At 38.0% G+C, this 26,037-nt stretch overlaps 1 protein-coding gene across 1 annotated transcript; it reads right to left on the reverse strand.

The window, feature by feature from the left end:
- On the reverse strand, positions 1-25,345 carry LOC143216463 (UDP-glucosyltransferase 2-like). The gene is made up of 5 exons (XM_076439525.1): positions 24,789-25,345; positions 16,607-16,977; positions 9,125-9,344; positions 7,501-7,720; positions 1-2,534 (listed from the first exon to the last, which is right to left on the reverse strand). The coding sequence occupies exons 1-5, from the start codon at positions 25,267-25,269 to the stop codon at positions 2,237-2,239; spliced, it is 1,590 nt and encodes a 529-aa protein (XP_076295640.1). The 5' UTR covers positions 25,270-25,345; the 3' UTR covers positions 1-2,236.
- Between the last annotated feature and the right edge of the window lie 692 nt (positions 25,346-26,037).

Raw genomic sequence — 26,037 nt, forward strand, 5'->3', positions numbered from 1 at the left:
TAAGCTTTCTTGTGAACTTTTTATGAACTTTCTTACGAACCGTCTCGTAAGCTTTCTTGTGAACTTTTATGAACTTTCTTACGAACCGTCTCGTAAACTTTCTTGTGAATTTTTATGAACTTCTGAACGTTGTCTTATGAACTTTGTTATGAACCCTTGCTTGTGATGTTACGTCCCGGAGTCTGACTTTCGCGAAAACTATCGTTCCGCGACCCATTCCCCTTACTGGACGCTCTCAAATGCGATACAACCTTTTGTCCACGCGGCACGTTACGTCCGACGTCTGACTGGGAACCACGACTTTCGCGAACATGCGTATTCTACTTAACGCTTACAGTAGATTCGCCCCAAAGCGGCGGACGAGAACAGAGATAACTGAGACGGCACGAATCTTCGCAGGGAAATATCTAGCAACTTATCGGACAGTTGAGTATAGCGATCGGTGAAGACAGGCTGGCTTCCTTTATGCGAACTGCTTCCGTTGCTCGCTGACGGCTGCAGTTGAATCAGGCTGGATCGTCGTAGGAAGGACGATGATCCTCACTCGTCCTGGGAAGATCACGTCGTCGGTGATCCTCGGTTGGCGGGAGATACCCCGCTGTTGTCCTCCGTCTCGCGTTCGTTGACGCGCACGAGCTTTCGTAATTGATAGCGACGAACGCGAATTGAATAGGAGAGTATTGCAAGCGCGAGGATGTAGGGAGAAGAACTAAGCGAGACTCACTTATTAAATTAATAACTGGGAATATATTTGTAACGTATGAAATGAAATTATAATGAACTAGAAGCGCGTGTTATATCAGGACCGCTCAAAGGCGGATGAGAGCGAGGACTCGTCGGAGTCTGGACCGGGACATCCAGGAGGCGGCGAGCCTCGCTGGAGTCTTGAACGAACGTGTCAGACTGGCTGTCCGAATTGAACTGAACTAACTGAACTCTTTTTAGGATCGTGAGGTCGAATACATAGGTGTCTTATTTTCTACCGGATGTCTCGTTAGACATAACGCTATGGATGTTATGAGAAGCGCGCGATTAATGATTACGGTGAATGCTACGTGATACTGCTACGGGGAATACATTAAGATATGATTATTATACAAGGGTTAAGATAAGAATGGGTATATGGTATGAGGTGAGAATCGGATCTGATGAACGGAGCGAAGTATGACTACTTATAACTAATCAATATTCTTAATAATTACGGTTACAATATCCTACTCTTATTGGCTATGCTTATAACCTATGGCAACACGTCGGCAGACGTGACAGTGAACTTATGAACTTTTACTATAAACGTTATCATGAACTCTTATTATGGACTTTTCTATGAACTGGTGTTTTGAACTGTGAACTGTTGAATCTTGGCCGTTCCAAGATCTTATGACGAGTGTGATCCGTGTACGCATCCTTGTGCAATTCAGAGCGTTGATTGCTCTTGAACCAGCAGCAATTTTGGATTCAACAACGCTCTAAACAAATTGTTATGCATCACGCTGTTGCATAATAACATCAGATAACTGACTTTAAACTGTACAATATGTACAGTGACTCCGATTAATATTCGGACGTTCTAAAAAAGACGAATCACTGAGGGTGCGTTCCGTTTCACTTTCCGGAACACTTTTCCATAGATTTGATGCAAATAAAAAATGGCTGCTTACATGGGCAAAACATTGAAAAAGAAGAATTGAACAATCAATGACAGCGAAGATGAATTGGAAGATATTTTTGTAAATTTTGATTTGGGATTAATTTATTTATAATTACATGTTATGTGCAAAATATATTGATTGTATATATTTTATACCTTGAGTAGCCCTCGCAGCACTTTCCTTGTCAAGCAACAAGGTCAGTACTTCGTTGCTTTCTTCACAAATCGTGCTTTGTTTCACAATGTGCTTTACTTGCATCTACTTTTTTCAAATGTACCGCTAATGCATCGACAACGCATCAAACGCTTTACTTCTGAACTGTGGTAGCTGATGCATGGTTGATACGCGAGAAGTGGTGGGAATCTGCGGAATTCTGTACGCTCTGATGCGTGCATTGAATGAAACTGAACGTTCCTCTATGCAGTCTATGCGCATGATGCGTTAAACGTAATGCACCCTGAGTCGGTCAGTATAGTTCGCCACACACGAAACGCATAACAAATGAAATCAATAAATATTCTGATACAGGTCTGTGGTTCTTGCATCGAAAGTGTGAACTCTCTTCGTGTTCTATCACTTTATAATTAACTAGCTTTATGTTTCCTCAACGTGGATATCCTTCGGTAATGATTGTAAGAGCGCACAGCCAATTTCGCAATGATACTAGATATGTTTGAAATTATTAAAACTGCCACGATCGTCAGAAATATCACAATGTCCATATCGCAGCGTTGGTACCATGGTTGATGAGCTAAATTTGAACGAAAATGAGGAGCACCTTTATTGCGAATTACGTACTCCGCCCACCATGCTAAATGCTTCACCATATTGTACGGAGTATCGTTCACGAGCTTCTTCAGTTCAACCATTCTCTGCTTGTACCTAAAAAAAAACAGCGTATAAAATTATACTTTCCTACAAACCTTATCAGAAATTGGCGGGCAAAGAAAGTGTAATGCGATGTTTTTGTATTACTATTTCATACTATTACAATTGTAAACTGAATTTATACAAGGTGTCTCACAATCAGCTAAAAAAGGCTACATAACTATCTCTACAAATTGTAAGAAAGAAGTTTCTTTTACTTAACACATTACCGACCGGTGATTATTGCATAATTTTCAAAAATCTATGGTATGTACAAGGCTGAACACTTTTTAATGGAACCTTCAATGGCAACAGCAATTTTCAATGTGAACTAACAAGTCACCCTCAATAACGTCATCTAATAGTTTCATTTAAGATTGCAATGTAAAAGAAAATTTCTATGCTTCCTTCTGGTACAGCACAATTATTGAAAATCCTATTAATAGGTTTCCGGTAGGTAAAGTGTTAATATGAATGGTGTCAAAGGATTTATATCTGGCAAGAATATTTTTCTTCTTTGGTCATCTTTCTTGGAAAAAAGTAATTCTTGTCGAATATTAGTCCTTCAACACGTACCATTCACTGATCCATTTTTTGCATTATTTCCAATTCATATGAACCTCCAATTCAGCTGACCTCCTTCAATCGAGACACCCTATATGTGGTACTGGCCGCTCTAAATTCCTTTATCATATTGCAGTGCCTCGCTCGTTGCACGAAACGAGTTCGAAAATGCGTGTAAAAATCGAGGTTGTGCAACGAAAGAGGTAATCAATCACGCGAACTGTTACCCCTGTTCCCCTCTCCGTATTTCCACTAAATTACCATAAAAATCTCCACTATGAATTGCAAAACATCTAACAACTCTTGGTGGGAATCGCTAGTACGCAACAACCGAAGATACCGTCCGATAAATGAGGCTCGGCTAAACTTCACCTCAGGAAACAAAAAATACCGACATCCCAACTTCAATGTTAGGAATTCACTGGTTCAAAAGTTAAGGATACAGGTTCGTATTTTACCTTGGTCGAGCAAATGTAGGCCATCTTAGGGGCCATGCGAGCTAGATTGATCTTTTATCTAGCGATTCTGACTACGTAGGGGCCCCAAATGTGCATTAGCGAGACGAATAACATCGGGAGCCGGACCCTTGCAATCTCGTGTACGTATGTATATGTATCTAGCGGTGTGTGAGGGCGCCACCACACTCTCGCTCGACCAAGGTAAAATCCGAACCTGTATCCTTAAGCGTGTTTGACAGGAAAGGGAGCCGCCATAATGGTATGTACTCAGATATCGTTCGATGAACCAAGCCGTGACAACCGTTGGGCCGGCCTGACTACGCTTGCAGACCTACGTTGCCATTTAGCGGCTCCGCTCGTTAGACGACGCATGACGCTGAATACATACCAACATCCCGTCCAAAACGCTTAAAATCACTCTACTTTAAACGAGCATAACTTCTGAACTAGTGAATATCTAACATTAATATTTGGATTTCTGGCACGTTCACGTTGAAATCTACAGGATTACATAACAAAAAGTTAAACATTTGTTGTTTCCTGAAGTGAGGTTTTTTTACCTGAACCTCTCTACTGTAATTCGCACTAGAAAATACATTTTTATAAATCCCAAGTATTGTTATGTGCGGCTCTGAAGGATTCATCAGTCTTTATCTATAAGACCACAGTCAGCATAAGCATCAGTCTTTAAAAACGTGTCACAGACAGTGTCGCCAGTTCGCCAGCAATCGAGGGGAATCAAGTATCCCCTCTCTGATGATCAGTCCAGTCTACGGCACGGGCACCGTGGTCTACGGTCTTACAAGGAGAGGACGCGGTCGACGAGTCACGGATTTTCCTGAAACTTGCAGTATTTGAAGATGTCGTCTCCGTATGTAATTTCGCACAGCTATAGCGCGCACTACTCAAGATTTTCCGAGAAAATTGCACTTGAAAATCGCTTTACTCGGTTATGAAGAGTTTGCGTTAATGTGCCAACAAGAAGATGAGTGGCCGAGGGCGTAGCGAGAAATACGAGTAATGTAGGTTGCTGGTTCGAATCCCGCTATCGACATTTTTAACTTCCCGATTTTATAGGGAAGTTATTGTAATGACCCCGAAAATCGAAAATCGATTTTTTAGCAGATCTTCACGTTTCATGGTCATTGCAGTAATTTTAAACTAATTTCAGCAAAATGTTCGTATGTGTGTGTGTGTGTGTGTGTGTGTGTGTGTGTGCGTGCGTGCGTGCGTGCGTGCGTGCGTGCGTGCGTGCGTGCGTGCGTATGTCTGTTTCTATGGTATCAAATTTTTCGTTAACGTTTTCTGAAAAAGTAACAACGCGATCAGAATGATGAATGATGCAATCGATGTGCCCCGTCGTAACTTAGAGCTGATTAGTTTTTGGTCCATATTGGTCAAGTAGTTTTTTAGATTTTTAGTTTTTTTCGAAAGGAGTTGATTCTACAATGCAATTTATACGAGAGAACGGAAAGTTTCCACCGAAGAAACAAACGTAATTACACAAAAAATTTTTTTTTCATTTTTTTAATTAAAAAAAAATTTTTTTTTCTACCTTATGCTAATGGTTCCGCTTACAATAATCGAAAATTATCCCAATGCAAGAGTGAGTGAATCATCTCTACTCCCAAGAATACATTTTCAAAGAATATCGATGAAAGTACAAAAAAATTTTATATTACAATCTTTAAAAAAACAAAAATTTCAAAACGAATTATTAACTGAGATTAAATTGAAAATTAATATAAACTATATGATAATTATTAATAACATTGATGTTGAAAACGGATTGGTTAATGGAGCACACATGCGGAATATTAAAATTTATTACTTTTCAAGAAAATACTAAAATTCCGTCTATATTGTGGTTAGATTTTCAATTGCCCAGAGTAGGAGTGAAAGTAAGAACTCGTTATCGTGATTATATGAAAAATGCAAATATTGATCAAAATTTAACACCAATAATAAAAATATCGAATCAAGTAAATATGTCGAGTGAGGAAAAATATCAAATCACACGTAGTCAATTTCCAGTGGTTCCTGCTGAAGCGATTACGATTCATAAAAGTCAGGGACAAACATACGAGAAAGTATGTTTGGATTTTAAAAAATCAGAAATGCGAACTTTACAAATGTTGTATGTAGCACTGAGCAGAGTTTCAAAATTGAGCAGTTTATATATTTTGGGACAATTTAAATTAACAGTATCGAAGAAATCCAAGATCAATACTGCAAACCCGAATAATGAGAAGTTGTATCGTTTGCGAAAAACTAATTAAGACAATTTATTTTGCAACATTAGTACGCTATAAGAAGGAACCAAGCGAGCAACGAGCCTACGATGTTCGTTTAATGCGACGCCATATAGCAAACATCTTGATAAGTAGAAAACTATTGAATTTCCCTGAAAACGTATAATCTAATATAATAAGTACTAAAAATAATGATAATAATATACTGCAACTAACGAATCGGGAAGTTCTTTGTGTGGCTCGTGGAGAGTCACACACCAAATAAAAAAAAACATAAATAGCTATAGGTACTACTACCCATGCGTACCACTAACCCTTTCGCAAGAGCAGTCCTATCCGCGAGCTCGCGAAGCGAGCGAGCAAAAACAACCCTACTCGCGAGCGAGCGAAGCGAGCGAGCAACAATAACCCTCTAGTTTTTTCTTGAAATTCATATCTATCTCAATTTTAATAAACCTAAAATCTATTATTTAAAAGTTATTTTTATTTTTAAAGTAGAAAATACATGTTTTTTATTTGTGGGAAATGAGGAAATAAAATAAATCGAACATAAGAATAATACGAAATGTTACTTTATAATACAACTTACTGTATTATTGCACATGCTTTTTATTAATTACATCCTAGTATGTGTGTGTGACACGGGCCAGGGTGATATTCATCGTAAAAACATGGAAAACAATAATTTTGGCGGCATTTAGCACTTAGGAAAACATACCTCGTTCACATTTATAAATATTTCTCTAGTATCATAGAGTTTGGGCGCAAACCATGCATACTGTAACATAATAATAATAATAATAATAATAATAATAATAATAATAATAATAATAATAATATATTATTATAATTTAATTCTTAATAGTAATTTAATAGTTTTCCATGTTTTTACGATAAATATCACCCTGGCTCGTGCCACACACACATACTAGTATGTAATTAATAAAAAGAATGTGCAATAATACAGTAAGTTGTATTATAAAGTAACATTTCGTATTATTTTTATGTTCGATTTATTTTATTTCCTCATTTCCCACAAATAAAAAACATGTATCTTCTACTTAAAAAATAAAAATTAACTTAAATAATAGATTTTAGGTTTATTAAAATTGAGATAGAGAAAAAAAAAAGAAAAAAAATGTCGAAAGCGGGATTCGAACCAGCAACCTACATTACTAGTATTTCTCGCTACGCCCTCGGCCACTCATCTTCTTGTTCATTCATTAACGCAAACTCTTCATAACCGAGTAAACCGATTTTCAAATGCAATTTTCTCGGAAAATCTTGAGTAGTGCGCGCTATAGCTTTGCGAAATTAAATATGAAGACATCTTCAAATACTGCAAGTTTCAGGAAAATCCGCGACTCGTCGACCGCGCCCTCTCCTTGTTAGTGGGGGACGTTAGAGTGTGCGCATGGTGCTGGAATGGGATAGTGGAAGGGGAAAAGGAGGAGAGGAAATGAAGCCACTTTCTACCTCAACTGGCGACATTGGTCACAGATTAATGACTGCCATACAATCCTACGGCTCATCAAATTCAGCCTATAAAAACACCACGCGAGCAGGACTCGTGGCTTTTTTTGGTTTTCGTCATTTGTTCTGTAAACTTATAACAAAAATACGCGAGTCTGTATCCGTGTAAGCACCTGTATCCGGATCCCGGCCCTTCTCCTCATACGCAAAGTCGCGGCTTAACAGTATACTCACTGTTTATTATTCATAACCTCCCGAATAGCAGCTTCCAACTGTTCCCTCGTCACGGTTGTGATGTCCATGTATTTACCGACACCAAGGGCCTCCATCCTGAGCACTTGGTAATCCTGGTCCGCCAATATTGGAAAACCTAATAATGGTACCGAGAAGTGCACCGCTTCCTCGCTACTTTGCAGCCCTCCTTGATAGATGAACATCTTGACATTGGGGTGTGCTATATAACAGTGTTCCGCGGTTAATAACCAAACGTCAATATCTACAGGGTGAGTCCGAAGAAACAGATCACCTACATATCGCCGTTACTTTTCGTTGTACAAAAAAACTTCTTAGGACAAAGTTACACTGTTTGATGGGCCACATGTAACGGTGTAAGGGAAATAATTTTCAAGGTCAGTTTTTTACAAGATTTCAAGGTCATCGATGTTTTTTTAAATGGAATGAGGTACATTTTAATACATGAATCGATGTAGCTGGGCATTCGTTATAAAAAAGTACTAAGCCGTTAGCGTTTACTTGCTAGTGTAAATTGAAGAGTTGAAATTGAAATTGAAAAATTGACGTTGAAGATAAAATAGAAGATTTGAAATTAACGAATTAAAATTGAAAAATTGTAGTTGAAATTGAAATTGATGTTACTTACTTGTGTAACTTGTTAGTAAGACAGTAATGGTGTTTTAGAGTTATTTAAATTGAAATATTTCCTGAACTACTAACTTTTCGACATACGTAGGTTAGTACTTTTTATAACGAATGTCCAGCTGCATCGATTGATGTATTAAAAAAATACCTCATTCCATTTTAAAAAATATCGATGACCTTGAAATCTTGTAAAAAAATGACATTTAAAATTATTTCCCTTACACCGTTAGATGTGGACCTTCAAACAGTGTAACTTTGTCCTAAGAAGTTCTTTTGTACAACGAAAATTAACGGAGATATTTAAGTGTTCTGTTTCTTCGGACTCACTCTGTATACAAGATTCACGAGAAAATGACTGGAAACTATCTAAATATAACAACAAACAAAAGAAAATACCATAGGAAAAAGTGATATTGTTGAAAACATTATTTTCAAGATCTTTTGAAAGCTGTCGGAAATTTTCTAACACCTTAGAAATCGATGTTACAACGACTAGGTTTAGATCATTTAATATTTATTCCTAGCATCTCAAGCACCTGCGTCTCATCAATCAACTAAGACAAGAATTAGAAAAAGAAAAGAATTCAACGATGTAAGATACAGTAATCTTAAAATTGTGACTGTTTCATTCTCTTCCTAGATAACGTCTACTTTATATGAAATGTTTTTAAATTTATATGAACAGATTACTCGTTACTGTTACGAGATTCTGATGATACCAAGGCACGCTATCACTTTGACCTCGATGACATGAGTATGGAATAAATTACTTTCGATCTACTAAAATTAATTATATTATAATAATTTACTTTCTGCCCACTGAAATTATTAAAGAAAAAAAGAAAATTGCAAGTAGCTCCTGTTTGTTGTTGTAGATGTACACGATTTTTGTTTTGCATATCGAGATCCGCAGGGTGATAATCAATATTCCGTGAATCTCCTGGGAAGGTGATACATTAGATAAAATATGATACTGTACCAAGAATACTCTGCTGTGGAAGCCATTTTCCAATAAAGACATTATCCGGCTTGTTGGGCATATCCTTCTCGAATTTCCACACAATTTTATAGGGCAACTTGGCGAACACATCGATGAAAACCTGTAGGGTTTCCTTTGGCAAGTCCGAGCTCATAGCGTTACTGCCTAAACTGAAATAGATGAACCCTTTGGACGCGCTGTCCACAAAGCGTTTCAGATCCTAGCAACAAAAAATAGAAGATAATAATCTGCCTGTGTAGATGAATGATAAGTTAAACACAAAGTGAGTTAACACAAAGTAGGTGCGGCTTGTTATGTGTATGGCTTGGAGAGTTCGTGGCTTTAGATGCACCTTAAGCAAATGACTAAACTTAAGTATTGATTATTCCTACTGCAACAATTTACAAAATACACAGGACGCAAAGATGCAAATTTTCGTATCAGACGAAAGTTCTAAAATGACTGACCGAAGTTTGATTTTGATCAGTTATTTTACGCAGTATTAACCTAACAAAATGAAAGCGTTCAAGTTTCGATATTTTCCTTGATAACACCATTTTGACTTTTTTTGTTACACTCTCTTGTTATCAGATTAAGAGTAATATATGTACTCTTAAAAATCGTTTCGTTTTTCGAGATAACTTTACACGTGTGTCTGTGCTTCTTAACTATTTACAGTAAAAGCGCGTTTACTGTCAGGTGTCGCCTATGCGAGCACTGTCAAGTGCCTACCCATTCTACTGCCAGCCAACCAGAGATGGGCAAAATTTTTATTTTAATAAAAATTCCGGGTACTGAATAAAAGATACAAAATTTTTATTCTTTATTCGAGGGCTTGAATAAAAAAGTAACTATTATTCAAAAATTATTAGAATAATTTTTTATTCACCGAGAATTTATTCAAGCTTAGAATAAAATTTTTATTCTTTATTCTTATTCTTTATTCTTATTCTTTTTTCTCGAAAATGAATAAATCCATGAATACTTTCGGCCAGCTCGAGGCTACAATGAACACGACCGACGCCCGAGGGTCGAGCCCTGAGGCCTGAGCCCAGAACACAATAGTAGTGCAATAAACACGGCCCGACAATCCCCCGGCGAGCCAGGTAGCTCGGCATGAAACCGCTAAGGAGCGAATGGTGAACTTATTTATTTTCCGTGCTACCCTCACGAAAGTCACACGAGCCAATTCGTGGCGTTCTCCCGATTAAGAAAAGCCTAAACTCGACGGAATTAGGACCGTTTCTAGTGGTTTTATTAATTAAAGTATGCTCGAAATTTTTATTCTAATAACTTTCTGGCCATCACCGCGCTAGCGCGACGAAGCGACGGGGACTTGGGACGCCTTGGCCAAGTGGTGCAATAAACACGGCCCGACAATCCCCCGGCGAGCCAGGTAGCTCGGCATGAAACCGCTAAGGAGCGAATGGTGAACTTATTTATTTTCCGTGCTACCCTCACGAAAGTCCCACGAGTCAATTCGTGGCGTTCTCACGATTAAGAAAAGCCTAAACTCGACGGAATTAGGACCGTTTCTAGTGGTTTTATTAATTAAAGTATGCGCGAAATTTTTATTCTAATAACTTTCTGCCCATCACCGTGATTGTCACCGAGATTGTCGGGCCGTGTTTATTGCACCACTTGGCCAAGGCGTCCCAAGTCCCCGTCGCTTCGTCGCGCTAGCGCGGTGATGGCCAGAAAGTTATTAGAATAAAAATTTCGAGCATACTTTAATTAATAAAACCACTAGAAACGGTCCTAATTCCGTCGAGTTTAGGCTTTTCTTAATCGGGAGAACGCCACGAATTGGCTCGTGTGACTTTCGTGAGGGTAGCACGGAAAATAAATAAGTTCACCATTCGCTCCTTAGCGGTTTCATGCCGAGCTACCTGGCTCGCCGGGGGATTGTCGGGCCGTGTTTATTGCACCACTTGGCCAAGGCGTCCCAAGTCCCCGTCGCTTCGTCGCGCTAGCGCGGTGATGGCCAGAAAGTTATTAGAATAAAAATTTCGAGCATACTTTAATTAATAAAACCACTAGAAACGGTCCTAATTCCGTCGAGTTTAGGCTTTTCTTAATCGTGAGAACGCCACGAATTGGCTCGTGTGACTTTCGTGAGGGTAGCACGGAAAATAAATAAGTTCACCATTCGCTCCTTAGCGGTTTCATGCCGAGCTACCTGGCTCGCCGGGGGATTGTCGGGCCGTGTTTATTGCACCACTTGGCCAAGGCGTCCCAAGTCCCCGTCGCTTCATCGCGCTAGCGCGGTGATGGCCAGAAAGTTATTAGAATAAAAATTTCGAGCATACTTTAATTAATAAAACCACTAGAAACGGTCCTAATTCCGTCGAGTTTAGGCTTTTCTTAATCGGGAGAACGCCACGAATTGGCTCGTGTGACTTTCGTGAGGGTAGCACGGAAAATAAATAAGTTTACCATTCGCTCCTTAGCGGTTTCATGCCGAGCTACCTGGCTCGCCGGGGGATTGTCGGGCCGTGTTTATTGCACCACTTGGCCAAGGCGTCCCAAGTCCCCGTCGCTTCGTCGCGCTAGCGCGGTGATGGCCAGAAAGTTATTAAAATAAAAATTTCGAGCATACTTTAATTAATAAAACCACTAGAAACGGTCCTAATTCCGTCGAGTTTAGGCTTTTCTTAATCGGGAGAACGCCACGAATTGGCTCGTGTGACTTTCGTGAGGGTAGCACGGAAAATAAATAAGTTCACCATTCGCTCCTTAGCGGTTTCATGCCGAGCTACCTGGCTCGCCGGAGGATTGTCGGGCCGTGTTTATTGCACCACTTGGCCAAGGCGTCCCAAGTCCCCGTCGCTTCGTCGCGCTAGCGCGGTGATGGCCAGAAAGTTATTAGAATAAAAATTTCGAGCATACTTTAATTAATAAAACCACTAGAAACGGTCCTAATTCCGTCGAGTTTAGGCTTTTCTTAATCGGGAGAACGCCACGAATTGACTCGTGGGACTTTCGTGAGGGTAGCACGGAAAATAAATAAGTTCACCATTCGCTCCTTAGCGGTTTCATGCCGAGCTACCTGGCTCGCCGGGGGATTGTCGGGCCGTGTTTATTGCACCACTTGGCCAAGGCGTCCCAAGTCCCCGTCGCTTCGTCGCGCTAGCGCGGTGATGGCCAGAAAGTTATTAGAATAAAAATTTCGAGCATACTTTAATTAATAAAACCACTAGAAACGGTCCTAATTCCGTCGAGTTTAGGCTTTTCTTAATCGGGAGAACGCCACGAATTGGCTCGTGTGACTTTCGTGAGGGTAGCACGGAAAATAAATAAGTTCACCATTCGCTCCTTAGCGGTTTCATGCCGAGCTACCTGGCTAGCCGGGGGATTGTCGGGCCGTGTTTATTGCACTACTATTGTGTTCTGGGCTCAGGCCTCAGGGCTCGACCCTCGGGCGTCGGTCGTGTTCATTGTAGCCTCGAGCTGGCCGAAAGTATTCATGGATTTATTCATTTTCGAGAAAAAAGAATAAGAATAAAGAATAAGAATAAAGAATAAAAATTTTATTCTAAGCTTGAATAAATTCTCGGTGAATAAAAAATTATTCTAATAATTTTTGAATAATAGTTACTTTTTTATTCAAGCCCTCGAATAAAGAATAATAGTTATTTATCTTTTATTTAAAAATTTATTGAATAATTTTTTATTTGAATACTGCCCATCTCTGCAGCCAACGCACAGTGGTCTAGAGACCCTGTTTTCGCGGCCAAAATTCAATTTTTCAACTTTAATATATTAAAGAGATTTTTTTCCTATAACGTAACAACCCTTCAAAGCTCCCAAATTCAAAATATTATTCATTTTAGATAATTCTGTGATGAGATACAGCGTTCCAAAGACAAAGTCAAAAAATTCAAAGTGAAATAAAACGTTTTAGATTTCAATAATCGAATATCAGAACATAGATTTTAATGGTGGTTTTATATATGTTAGTAAGCGCATTTCAAGTATTTAATCCATTTTTAAACATTGCTTAGTCCATACACGAATAGCGTAAATTAATAGCATTTCAAACTTTGAAAAGAATTATACAAAAACGCTTAAGGCCGCTAAGCGTCAGACTTGTTTTATATGAAAGCTTGAACATTTACTAAGAAGATCATGTAAATTTTAACTGCAATCTTGAACTATGAACGGATTTTAAAAAATACGGGCCCGCATTATTCGACGCCTGGATACGCAGGTCCACTTGAATCTTGCATAGCAGCTTGGAATTACAATATATGTATGTATACGTTTTCTCTGCGCCAGTCGGAGCCCCGAAAACCTCTCATTACTAGATTTCGTATAATTCCTATGAAGAATTCAATCTTATTGTTTGCTACTTTTCCGCGATTTCTAGACAATTGTATGCATTGTGAGAATTGTTAACAAGTTTTTCAAATATTTCCGATGATCTGACAAAAAAATGTTTCGAACGAAAGTTAATCAGTATTCACTTTTCTACAAACTGCAATACAAAAAGTTAAAGAAAAATCTTTTTTTATAGAAAATGAAGGTCACCTCAATGTTTTAAATATTAACATATATTTTTTACTTTATAATATTCTAACTGGTATCAAGACGAATCCAACGACCTATAATAATATAACATTAAACCTTAAAATAACGCTACGATAGTTTTGGCCACAAAAGGCGAGCTACCGGACCATTGTGCAACGCCGCACAGTGGGCAATTTGGTCGGAACTCGATTCAAAATCAAAGAACTTTCGATAGAAATGAGGTAGAGCGATGAAATTTTTTTTAAATTAAAGCTGAAACATTGCAGGATCTGGGAAAAATAGGGAGATTATGGTAAGAACGTTTTTTAACATTGAGAAAATTCGATAAACTTGCACAATTTCCAGAAAATTGTGGTTCTTCCAATACCACGCGCAGAAAAAATTTTTTTTGAACATGCTGTACTTCATTTCCCGTAGATTTTTTCACGCTGATTTCAAATCTGGTCTCAAAATTTTTCTACGACCTCAGGATATTGCAAAATCGATTTCGTGAAATTCTACATGTTTAACGAATTTTCTCAAGGTTAAAAAACGTTCGTTCCATAATCTCCCTATTTTTCCCACATTCTGCAAAGTTTCAGCTTTAATTTAAAAAAAATTTCATAGCTCTACCTCATTTCTATCGAAAGTTTTTTGATTTTGAATCGAGTATGGTCCAAATTGCCCACTGTGCGCCGCGTCGCGCCGCAGCGCAGGGCGGCGATGATTGATCTCGGCTTGGGTATATCGGTGTGAACACCACAACATTGACTCGAAAGATTCGAATGTTCAAACTTCATAATTTTCATTATTTTATTATGCCACTTTCACTAACTTATATCCGGTATTTTTCTGATTAAAATGACACCAAGCACGATATAATTTCAATTGTATTTAGTGGTTTAATCGACGATGAAAGTTTCGGTCGCAAGGAAGGACAGCGACAACGCGGGCCTTGGAACTGTGCCGGCGACAGCGGCTGTCCGCGTTTCTTTCTTTCCCATACGCTGTTCTTCGTTGCGTTCGAAAATTCTATCGTTGAGTAAACCACTAAATACAGTTGAAATTATATCATGTTTGGTGTCAAATTAATCATAAAAATGTCAGAAATAAGTTAGTGAAAGTCCCATAAAAAAATATATAATGAAATATAAAGCTTTTTCGACTGTCATTACATTGTGAGAACACGCGGGTCTTTAAGGGGGTCTTTTCCAGCAGACGACGCACAGTGGGGTATTTGGCCTGAAAAAGTGGAAAAAACTATTGTGGCGTTATTTATAGGCTCAAGGTTATAATATTATATATCATTGGATTTGCCTTAAGATCAGCTACAACATTATGAAATCCAAAATACATTTTAGTATTTGAAAAATCAAATTTACCTCAATTTTTTGAAAAAAATTTTTTTTTAACTTTTATATATTGAAATTTGTAGACGACTGAATACTGTTCCTCTTTTGTTCGAAACATTTTTTTCTCAGATTATCGAGAACCCCTGAAAACGCGAGGCGATAGTGGAATATTTGCACTATTATAACTTGAAAAGTATTTAAGAAAAAAATATTTTATTACAGCGTTTTGGAAAGCTCTGAAAACAAGCTGCAAGAATATGCAATAAAAAATAGGGTTTTCTATTTAAGAAATTGAAGATGACCTTCGCGTGATTTTCAAACGACTATCCAAAGTCAAATCAATGACGCCGTTTTATGGCCCCCTCGAAACCATACAACTTTTGTCAGAAACATTTTTTAACCAAAATGCTAAATTTCGAAGATATACGTCTGTTTCACTTTGAATGACTCACCCGGTATATATACATATATATTATAAGAATTTTAAATTTATTTTAAAATTATATTACCATTAATTTTCATCCGAAAACACATAAGAAATTTCTATCTCGGATAATATTTCTTCTTCATTTGAGGCCAAGCGTAGCCGAACATGCAGGCGTACGCGAAACGCTGCTAAACGCTTAAATACTAACTTAGCTATTTTGAATCCGGACATATCCGGAATCAAACTTTGTTGGCTTATAATCACAAATCTTTACCGAATGTAATGACACCAAAAAGAGCACTCAATATCGCTTTATACTATAACAAAATTGTCAATAAAGTTTTGTAATTTTTAAAAAGCTTACAGAATGATCGGTAATATTCAAATATTAATAACTATACTAATTTAGATGATAACAAAATAAAATCTATGCGAAAGTGCTCTGTATACCTACCTGAACAACTTTTGTAATACAAGAATTTACAGAATTTTCCTTCAAACACTTGAAAATCGCCAATGAACATACGCTGTCTTAGAGACTGTTTAAGAACGCCAAGCGCGCCTTAAAATCTCTCGACTTTCGATGAAGTTTACTACTTCACGGGTGTACAAATAGAAAAAATAATATTACGAGTTACAAAATATACACAAATACACATGTTATACATTCATTTTTCAGACTCAAATCATACCAATTTTTTAAAATTCTGCGGGGTGCTCAAGGTACCCCATTTTATCGAGAAACTTACTTTACTGAGGCTGAAAGCGCCACCAGCGGCCATCCATCGCACGAAAAATCCTCGACAATATCGGAACACTGCTCTCGATGGAAGCCTCGCCTCGGCGCGGTCGGCGCGGCAAACGCAATCATAAAAATATAGTGTCCCTAAACGATCACTGTCAGTGCAGAACACGGCTGTTTGACAGTAAACGCGCTTTTACTGTGCCTACAATTTCTGAAGATTTCACAACATGTACTAAAAGCAGTACTAGAAAATTGGGGGAAAATGGACAGAAAGTCTCGCAAAACCGAAGTAACGAATTCCATCAAGCAAAAACTGAAAGATTAACATTGTTCAAAGCCACTGTTGACATTTTTACAGCATATTTAAACAAAATCTAGTTGATTGAACACATTAGGATAAAACTTAATTTCCTGATGTGAGTAAGGGTTTTCGTATAGTATATGTATACCTCAGGCAAAGGAGGCTGGTTCTCCTCAATGTGGGAAGAGGTGAAGGTGATCACGTTTGCTAGTTTCGGTCGGGCTGGTGTTACGGCATCAGCTTGGTTAACAAATACAAGGCTGGTGTTCTTCTGTATGTCAAGCATCGGAGGCACATCGGTGCCGAAGTACTTTTCCACTAATTTCTGGTGTCGTGGATAATGATCAGTGTGCATTAGGTACAAGACCCGCCAGACTTTAATGTAATTTTGTAGTCTCGTCCAAAATGGCTGATTCGTCCCCACGTTCGCCTCCATTTCCCAGGTGTACTCGTGCGATGGCAACACCAGACCACCGAGAACGTATTCGGTTAAAGACAAAAGTCCCAGTGAGCTCAACCCTAAAAGTACACCAAAACAGAAAATTATTTCACATCATATGTCCAACAAATTAATGGGAAAAAATTCTTAGTAAACGTAAATAAAGCTTGATTTGATAACAGAGAGTTTTTTTCGTGACCTGCGACAATGAAAATTTACAGAAGGTACTTTCTTCAAATTTGATAAGTGCTAGTTTATAGAATAAAAGATGAGAGTAATACTTATTTTGTGTTTTATCATAATATCTGAACGATGTACCACAAAATAATAATTCCCGTATAAAATAAAAAAATTGATGTTAAAATATTTTGAAAACATATACATTTTTGTATTAGAAATTTTCATATCTAATCTAATTTTTGTAATTCCCGACAGCTTCGTAAGAGTACTTCAGTAAATATGGTTTATTTCAGCATAATTATAAACTTTTCAATAATTAATTTTTCTCCGTTTATAGAATTTATGATTAAAAAGATCAGAAATTAGTCAATATTTTCGTGGCTAATTTCATCTTTTATATCGAAATAATCGTAGGATAAATACGCAGGTGACTAATATTATCTCCTACCTTGCGAATCAGTAAAATTTATACATGCTGGTAGAAGATATACACTTATTAAGAGCACTATTTGTGGTAAGCAACTGTTTCAACACATGCTTGTTTCAAATCGCGAACACGCAGAAGGAACATGTTATTCGTTTAAATACAGTTTCTCACAATAAAATGTTTTGGTTTATTTAGAAAATATATTGTATGTGTTTCTATGCTTACGTAGGATTTAAGGAAATAAATATATGTCTTTGTAGTTAATATACACATACTATGCTTTATTAAAAAAAAGTAGTTTGATTTTTATCTAAAAAATATTTTTAATAGAAGTTTATCTCTTCTAATAATTATATGATTTGAACCTTTATATGAATAAAAAGTAATGAATGTAACAATGTAGGTTCGCATGGTTCAGCGAGGAAGCACATCAAGTAAACGGTAGTCCCGAATCCGAATCCCGCCAACTGCATAAAAATTTCTGAATTGTGATAAGGTCCTTTCGAAGACAAAGTGGAATATTTCCTCAAGTAGTGCATAGAAAGTAGTTATATTTACAGGGTGTCTAAACATTCACAGTCGGCCAGTTGACAGTTGGCTCAGCGGGCCGACAATGCCAACACGCTGCGGAGATGAGAGAGAAAACAGGGTCTCACTCTAGCCATACTGTATAGGGTGAGCTTTCAATTTTGAAAGACTACTCCTACATTTTCGTATGCGTGGAAGAAGCCTCTCCGCCCCCGCCACCTAATCCTAACTAATTCTGATCGTATATAAAAAAGTAATTCAAACTATTTCTAATTGTATAATTTTCGGATTTTATATAGCCATCATACAGAATTTGAACTAGTATATAATATAATTAATATAATTATAAATATAATATATAAATAAAATGTTGTTTGAAATATCGATCGCAAGATAATGAAATGTATAATATTCAAATGTTCTCGGCGCAACGGTTCGATCAGTTAATAGGAATCACTTCCTAATAACAACTATTTTCCTATTACATACTATATAAATTACATCTTTTTCATATATTTAATAAAAGTTTTTCATCATATGGTCACGAACATGTGGCAAGTTTGTGTTTTTGACGTTTTTCACGGTTTGAAATAACCGCCAAACATCGATCGACGATTGACTTTGTTTTGATCGATCGACCAGTTACGTTCTGTGTCTAATGACTTTGATGGTCTATGATCCAGTATCCTGTCTGACGACATGAAAGCAGCATGTGCTAAGACAATTTCAATTCCGTATTTATAATCTTTATAAAGCAATGTAAGTAAATTATTGCAGTATCTTGTTACATTGTTACATTCTGGTTACGCAGATATTTTAAAGTTTCTGGTTTTACATTGTGAAAATATATTTTTCAGACGCAGTTTTTTCTACTTTCTTGAAAATGATCTGAGTGAAGATCGAAACGTTGAAATTTCCTAACTAACGTGCAAATTTTGCTTTTTTCCTATTAGCTGATCGAACCGTTGCGCCGAGAACATTTGAATATTATACATTTTATAAATAAAATATTAATATAATATATAAATAAAATATTAATATAATATATAAATAAAATATTAATATAATATATAAATAAAAGTTTACAATGGGAACATTATGTAATCAGAATTAGTTAGGGTTGGGCGGAGGGGGCGGAGAGGGCCGGCCGTTGGGCCGACCCGACCACTAGGGTGGACCTTAGTTATACTTGGTGAAAATTATTTTGTCGAATTTTTTTCGGGACACCCCTAGAATTGTGACACTTGACGCAAAAATAATGTGTACAAAATTTGAAATCGATCGGATAACGGGAAGTGCTGCCGCATCGACTTTGAAAATTTTTTAATTTTGTAACTCGACTTTCTCCACTGTAGTATATCATTAGTATATATTTTTATATCGTTGAATTTGTCTTTTTACGCACTATAATAATGCAGAAACAAAATATAGCATTAATTTAAAAAAAAAATTCGTGACTGTTGAGGAATCGGCTGATTCCTGGTTGCTGATACAACCTTGTAAGAATGTTTGAAAATCGAGGCGGCGGGTGCCGGTAGCCTGGGAGATAGAATTGAGCAACACCTCGTTCTTGTTCGGTTGCCGCACGACGAACACGTGGCACGGACGTTTATTGATATAATACGTACTTTCGCACTACGCGTAATGACTGGTAGCCTGGTAGCACGACGCGTAACAATAGACGTTGAAACCCGCTTGTGGTAATTCGTCGCACTTGGTCGATGTTAACGGGTATTAACAATCAAAAGAAAACGAGATCGAGTGTGTCGCGGTCTTGTCGCAATGAAGGTTGTACATGGAAGAGAGCGAGTGCGCGTTCCGCAATTCGGGAGTCGGTCGCGAGCCGATGGTACAGCGCTCTAATAGGCTAATTTGGTAGTCGAAATTTTGGGAGAGGTAACAGGTGCGTCTCAGCAAGGGCATTTCCATAATCGCGTAGCGATTGGCTGAGACGCCTGATCCCTTCCTAAGTTCAGCTCTGATTCCTGAACAGTGACCTTGAAATCTCAAAAATTGACTTTTCAAAAAAAAAATTTTTTTTGCATTATATTTAATTTAATAAACAATACAACTTTTGTCTAAGAAATTTTTTATATTTTTATAAATATACATCTCTATCTCTTCTCTATCTCTATCTCTATCTCTATACAGGGTGTCCCAAACTAAGTGTAAGTCCCGGAAATGGAAGGTTCCTGAGACCATTCTAAGAGACATTTTCCTTTGCACCAATGTCAACTGCGGCTTTGTTTAGGAGTTATTAACGAAAAACACGAACCAATCAGAGCGCGCCCTGGGCCGCCGCGCCGCGCCGCGCGGGCAAGCGAGTGTCGGTGGTACGCCGTGACATCGCAACGAACAAGAGTTTCTCGATTATGTGAATGCTCTCCGATTTCAATGAGCTTTGGATATGTGGTCAAGATCATTATTCTGAACAACATTTCTCTTTAGACTTTTTGGCGATCGGCTTTAGTTTACGAGATTATCGCGAGAAACTTTACTTGTAAATCCATGGGATCGATGTACTACTAGCTTCTATCCGATTTCAATGAGCTTTAGATATGTGGTCAAGACCATTATTCTGAACAACATTGGCATTAGTTTACGAGGTTATCGTAAAAAAAGAGAAGAAGCAGAAACTGATTGTATTAAAAACTCACGTATTCAACCGTAAATCCATTTGCTGCTTCGAAATATGTGTCTTGAAATTTCTCCACACTCACAGTCACTGTTCACATTTGTCAACACATAGTTATGCACTAATAATAATTGCCATATTCCTTGTACTGCTGCACAAATCACAACAATCAGGTAATGCAATCACTAGACCGCGGATTTCATGCATTTGCAGCAAACATGAGTAGGTGCATTTTAAGACAGTAGAGAGATTAAAATAATTTCAAAACACCATAGTATTATTTTCAACTTCTTAAAATGATCACAGTGAGAATCAAATATCTGTCTGGCTCCTGTCCCTTGTAATAGCGGCAGCCAACATTAATGTTGCATAAAGATCCGTAGTCTAGTGATTAGTTTAAATATTACTATCAAAAACACAGCTAATAGCAACCGTTAGCTTTGAATTGACAAGTCTTTGGAGATGTTCTCTCTATCGCGGCTCGAACGACACTGATTTTCCGCAAGATTTTTCTAAAGAATTTAGGAAGGGCATTTAGAGTGTCGAAATTCGAAATGCACGCTGTAGCACGTTTACGAAAACGACGGGACGGTTAGACGAAAAACAGAACGCGAGAAGGACCGCTGTAAGATTTACGGCAAACACATGTTTAGTTTTTCCTACAGATCGGTACGCAGAGTCGATGGGTAACCGCGCGTTCGAAAACGTCATCCGTCCTTTTACCCAGCAAGGGGTAAAAATGTCAGGTCAGCGTACCATCCCTATTGTCCTATACCTTCCTTAAGAAACTTTCTAAAAGAAGGACAGACGACGTTTTCGAACGGTTACCCATCGACTCTGCGTACCAATCTGCAGGAAAAACTAAACATGTGATTGCCATAAATCTTTAAGCTGTCCTTCTCGTATCCTATTTTTCGTCTAACCGTCCCTTCGTTTTCGTAAACATGCTACAGCGTGCATTTCGAATTTCGACACTCTGAATGCCCTTCCTAAATTCTTTAGAAAAATCTTGCGGAAAATCAGTGTCGTTCGAGCCGCGGTAGAGAGAACATCTCCAAAGACTTGTCAATTCAAAGCTAACGGTTTCTATTAGCTGTGTTTTTGATAGTGATATTTAAACTAATCACTAGACTGCGGATCTTTATGCAAAATTAATGTTGGCTGCCGCTATTACAAGGGACAGGAGCCAGACAGATATTTGATTCTCACTGTGATCAGTTTAAGAAGTTGAAAATAATACTATGGTGTTTTGAAATTATTTTAATCTCTGTACTGTATTAAAATGCACCTACTCATGTTTGCTACAAATGCATGAAATCCGCGGTCTAGTGATTGCATTACCTGATTGTTGTGATTTGTGCAGCAGTACAAGGGATATGGCAATTATTATTAGTGCATAACTATGTGTTGACAAATGTGAACAGTGACTGTGAGTGTGGAGAAATTTCAAGACACATTTCGAAGCAGCAAATGGATTTACAGTTGAATACGTGAGTTTTTAATACAATCAGTTTCTGCTTCTTCTCTTTTTTTACGATAACCTCGTAAACTAAAGCCAATGTTGTTCAGAATAATGGTCTTGACCACATATCTAAAGCTCATTGAAATCGGATAGAAGCTAGTAGTACATCGATCCCATGAATTTTGAAGTAAAGTTTCTCGCGATAATCTCGTAAACTAAAGCCGATCGCCAAAAAGTCTAAAGAGAAATGTTGTTCAGAATAATGATCTTGACCACATATCCAAAGCTCATTGAAATCGGAGAGCATTCACATAATCGAGAAACTCTTGTTCGTTGCGATGTCACGGCGTACCACCGACACTCGCTCGCCGGCGCAGCACGGCGCGGCGGCCCAGGGCGCGCTCTGATTGGTCCGTGTTTTTCGTTAATAACTCCTAAACAAAGCCGCAGTTGACATTGGTGCAAAGGAAAATGTCTCTTAGAATGGTCTCAGGAACCTCCCATTTCCGGGACTTACACTTAGTTTGGGACACCCTGTATGTATTCAGGGTGTCCCACTGTATCGAGAACGGCAGAATATCTCGGAAGACAGTGTCGTTATCAAAAAAGTGTTCCTACAAAAGTTGTTTGGTATTACGGGCTACGTTACGTGGTATTAATTGTTTTGTTGTGGGTGGAGTGGTGGAGGACATTTCAAGGTCACCTTGATTTTTTTAAATGGAATACTATATTTTTTTCTTTAGAAAATAATAGCGGGTAGTGAGACGAATCCAAAGATGTGCTACACGATATTATTCTGATTTTGATGAAGGTGAAAAAAGCTTGTGTTTACATCCTGGATCGGTCGTCGGCCAACAGCCAGCAGCCGCTGCTAAGTGGCGTCGAATACGTCGGTATTAAATTACTGCGATAGGACTGCGATAGGTTTGTGGGAATCTGTTTGAAAAACAGATTGCAGTCGCGAAAAAGCACAAAAAAATAAAATAAAAAATTTTTTTTTTTTAAAATAGCAAAAAAAAAATTAGCACATCTTTGGATTCGTCTCACTACCCGCTATTATTTTATAAAGAAAAAAATATAGTATTCCATTTAAAAAAATCAAGGTGACCTTGAAATATCCTCCACCACTCCACCCACAACAAAACAATTAATACCACGTAACGTAGCCCGTAATACCAAACAACTTTTGTAGGAACACTTTTTTGATAACGACACTGTCTTCCGAGATATTCTGCCGTTCTCGATACAGTGGGACACCCTGTATGTACTGAAAATTTCATCGAAATTGATTAACATACACACGAGTTATAAGTGGTTAAAAGTGGTGAAAATCTTGGTATGTACTATGTACACATACACAGCTCTTACGGCTCCTGGTCAGTTCCTGCATACGAAAATGCGAATACATATCTCGAAAACTAAAAGCGACCCCCCTATATTGGAGAAGGAAAAAGTTGTTCAAAATGTTGAAATCTATAACATATTTAAATTTCATCAAAATCGGAGAACAGTAAAACAAGTAAAAAAAAATTTTAATGAAAAAATAAATAAATTAATAAATAAATAAATAAATATTTATTTTCTTGCCACATAATCGTTGTACCTGTGGCATGCTTTCCACAAATTTTCAAGCAAATTTGTTGGATAGTTGGTTTTTTATAGATTTTTTTCCGCTTTTTGGCCATTTGGCACCACTGTGCGCCGTAGGGCGGCGATGATTGATCTCGGCTTGGGTATATCGGTGTGAACACCACTCGACTCCATTGACTCAAGTGAATCGAATTCTCAAACTTCTTAATTTTCATTATTGTTTTATGGACTGTTACTAGCTTATTCCTGGAATTTCTCTGATTAAAATGACACCAAACACGATATAATTTCAACTGTATTTAGTGGCCTTTGAACTGTGCCGGCGACGTCGACTGTCCGCGTCTCTTTCTTTCCTATACGCCATACGCTCTTCTTCGTTGCGTTCGAAACATTCATCGTCGATTAAACCACTAAATACAGTTGAAATTATATCGTGTTTGGTATCATTTTGCATTAGAAAAATGCCACGAATATGTTGGTGAAAGTTCCATTAAAAAATAATGGATAATGAAGAAAATACAACTTTGGTGATGACGCACGGGCCTTTAAACTTTAAACTGTGCCGGCGACGGCGACACGCTTCGGCCACGCGATCCTATTTCATTCTGACCTTCTCTATGTTCGGCTCGTCGATTGAATTCTCGGCGCGTTTGGCGCGGTTGATGCAGTCATAAAAAAGTAGCCTCTCTACGCTACTGAAGTCCATTCAAAACATAGGTGTTGGGACTTCGATTGAAGAATTACTGTACTGAAGTCCGTTCAAAACACGGGTGTTGGGACTTCGATTGAAGAATTACTGTAGTACCAAGATCGAAAGATGCGAAGAAATCCCCCCGAGGCGTTCGCATCTACAGGGTGTCCCAAAATTCCTGAACATCCCGGAAATGGGAGGTTCAGGAATTTTGGGACACCCTGTACAGAAAATTTACTGTACATATGTAGTTTATGAGTGAGTTTGAGTGGTACATACAGTTATACGATTCACCCTGAGCCTTTTTTCAGATGTAAACATTTGATACAATTGTAAATTAATTCTTGGCATAAGTGATACGTAAATGTGAAGAAATACCTATTAACGGGGCGTTGAACCTATGAGCGAAGACATATGTACTGGGAGCCACAAGCATCTCAGTCATCACGAGGTCGAATTTCTCGTTGCTGTTGGGCGCGTAGATCGCTTTCATATCCGTGTGGTTAAGTATATGTTCGGCGAAACTGAGAGTCATGTCACACAAATGATTCTGCACGAAAAACAACCAGTCATGCTTCTCGAATCGAAGCTTAATAAAATCGATGGCCCTGATCTTCTTGTACGATCCACTGACGTCAATCTGCTTGAACCTCGTCGAATTCATATTCGGGATCGGATTCGATGTGATGAGCACGATGTCGTGGCCACGTTCGTGCAGTTGGAGCCATAATCGGCGGTACGGGATCTGGTGGCTGTAAGAAGGTGTCGGGACGAGCGCTAAGATCCTGGCTGGTTCCGCCTGTCTGACGATACACGTCAGTCCGATGACCAACACCAAGACGGGCAAAGCAAACTTCATCGTTGACGAGAAGCACTGATCGATTTCCGATGCTGGACGCGAAGCAACTAATTACCGGATCCGACGCTACTTTACTTTAAATAAGTTCAGCTTTATGAAGAAACTGTATCAGTAATACAATCCATAGATGCTGCTGCTGAGTCATGGTGTCAATGTGGGGTATTATAGCAATTCATCATCCACCGCGTTACATTATGTCGCAACACTCGGTATCTCTGCACGTAATACCGAACGTCAGACAAGAAAATCTATTCATTTTCTTCGTCTTTTAGACAGATTAGCCATGTTCATGTTTGAAGTACCTTATATCGGTAATGGAAGGAACGACTCAAGTGGATTATTTTCTATACTTTTTTTCAGTATTATCAATTCTATAGGTGATTTTTCAAGTCTGATTAATTCTGTTCCTTTATCTGTGATGTTAGTCTTGATTTGACACTCGAGCATAGCATAATAACTGTAGTAACTATTGTAGATTGAGTATCTGTACGGAAATTAACAATTTTCTTTCTTAGTTACAACGAAGGAAAGTTGGATAGATATAGTTTTAATGTGTTGACAGCAATGTGACTATTGCCGTCTATCCTGCTGTTGAGTTCAGTGTGTTGTGTTCCGGCTGTGCCTTTTTATCCTTAGTGAATGGAATCCGCAGTCTAGTAATAACATAAAACAATATAATACATTGCTATATTTTAATATGTGATGTATAAATTAAAAATTAATATAATGATACATATTTTATCAATAAGGAACACGCAGCAATATATT

The sequence above is a fragment of the Lasioglossum baleicum genome, chromosome 2 (assembly GCF_051020765.1).
Source record: "Lasioglossum baleicum chromosome 2, iyLasBale1, whole genome shotgun sequence".
In the NCBI taxonomy this organism is placed as follows: domain Eukaryota; kingdom Metazoa; phylum Arthropoda; class Insecta; order Hymenoptera; family Halictidae; genus Lasioglossum; species Lasioglossum baleicum.

What these genes read in the sequence shown, in the direction of transcription:
- LOC143216463 (XM_076439525.1), bottom strand. Translation starts at nt 25,269, where the DNA reads ATGAAGTTTGCTTTGCCCGTCTTGGTGTTGGTCATCGGACTGACGTGT. An exon ending in GTTCAACGCCCCGTTAATAG is followed by an intron (nt 16,978 to 24,788) that starts GTATTTCTTCAC and finishes GTGTACTTTTAG; the next exon opens with GGTTGAGCTCACTGGGACTT. An exon ending in ACCAGCCTCCTTTGCCTGAG is followed by an intron (nt 9,345 to 16,606) that starts GTATACATATAC and finishes TTTTGTTGCTAG; the next exon opens with GATCTGAAACGCTTTGTGGA.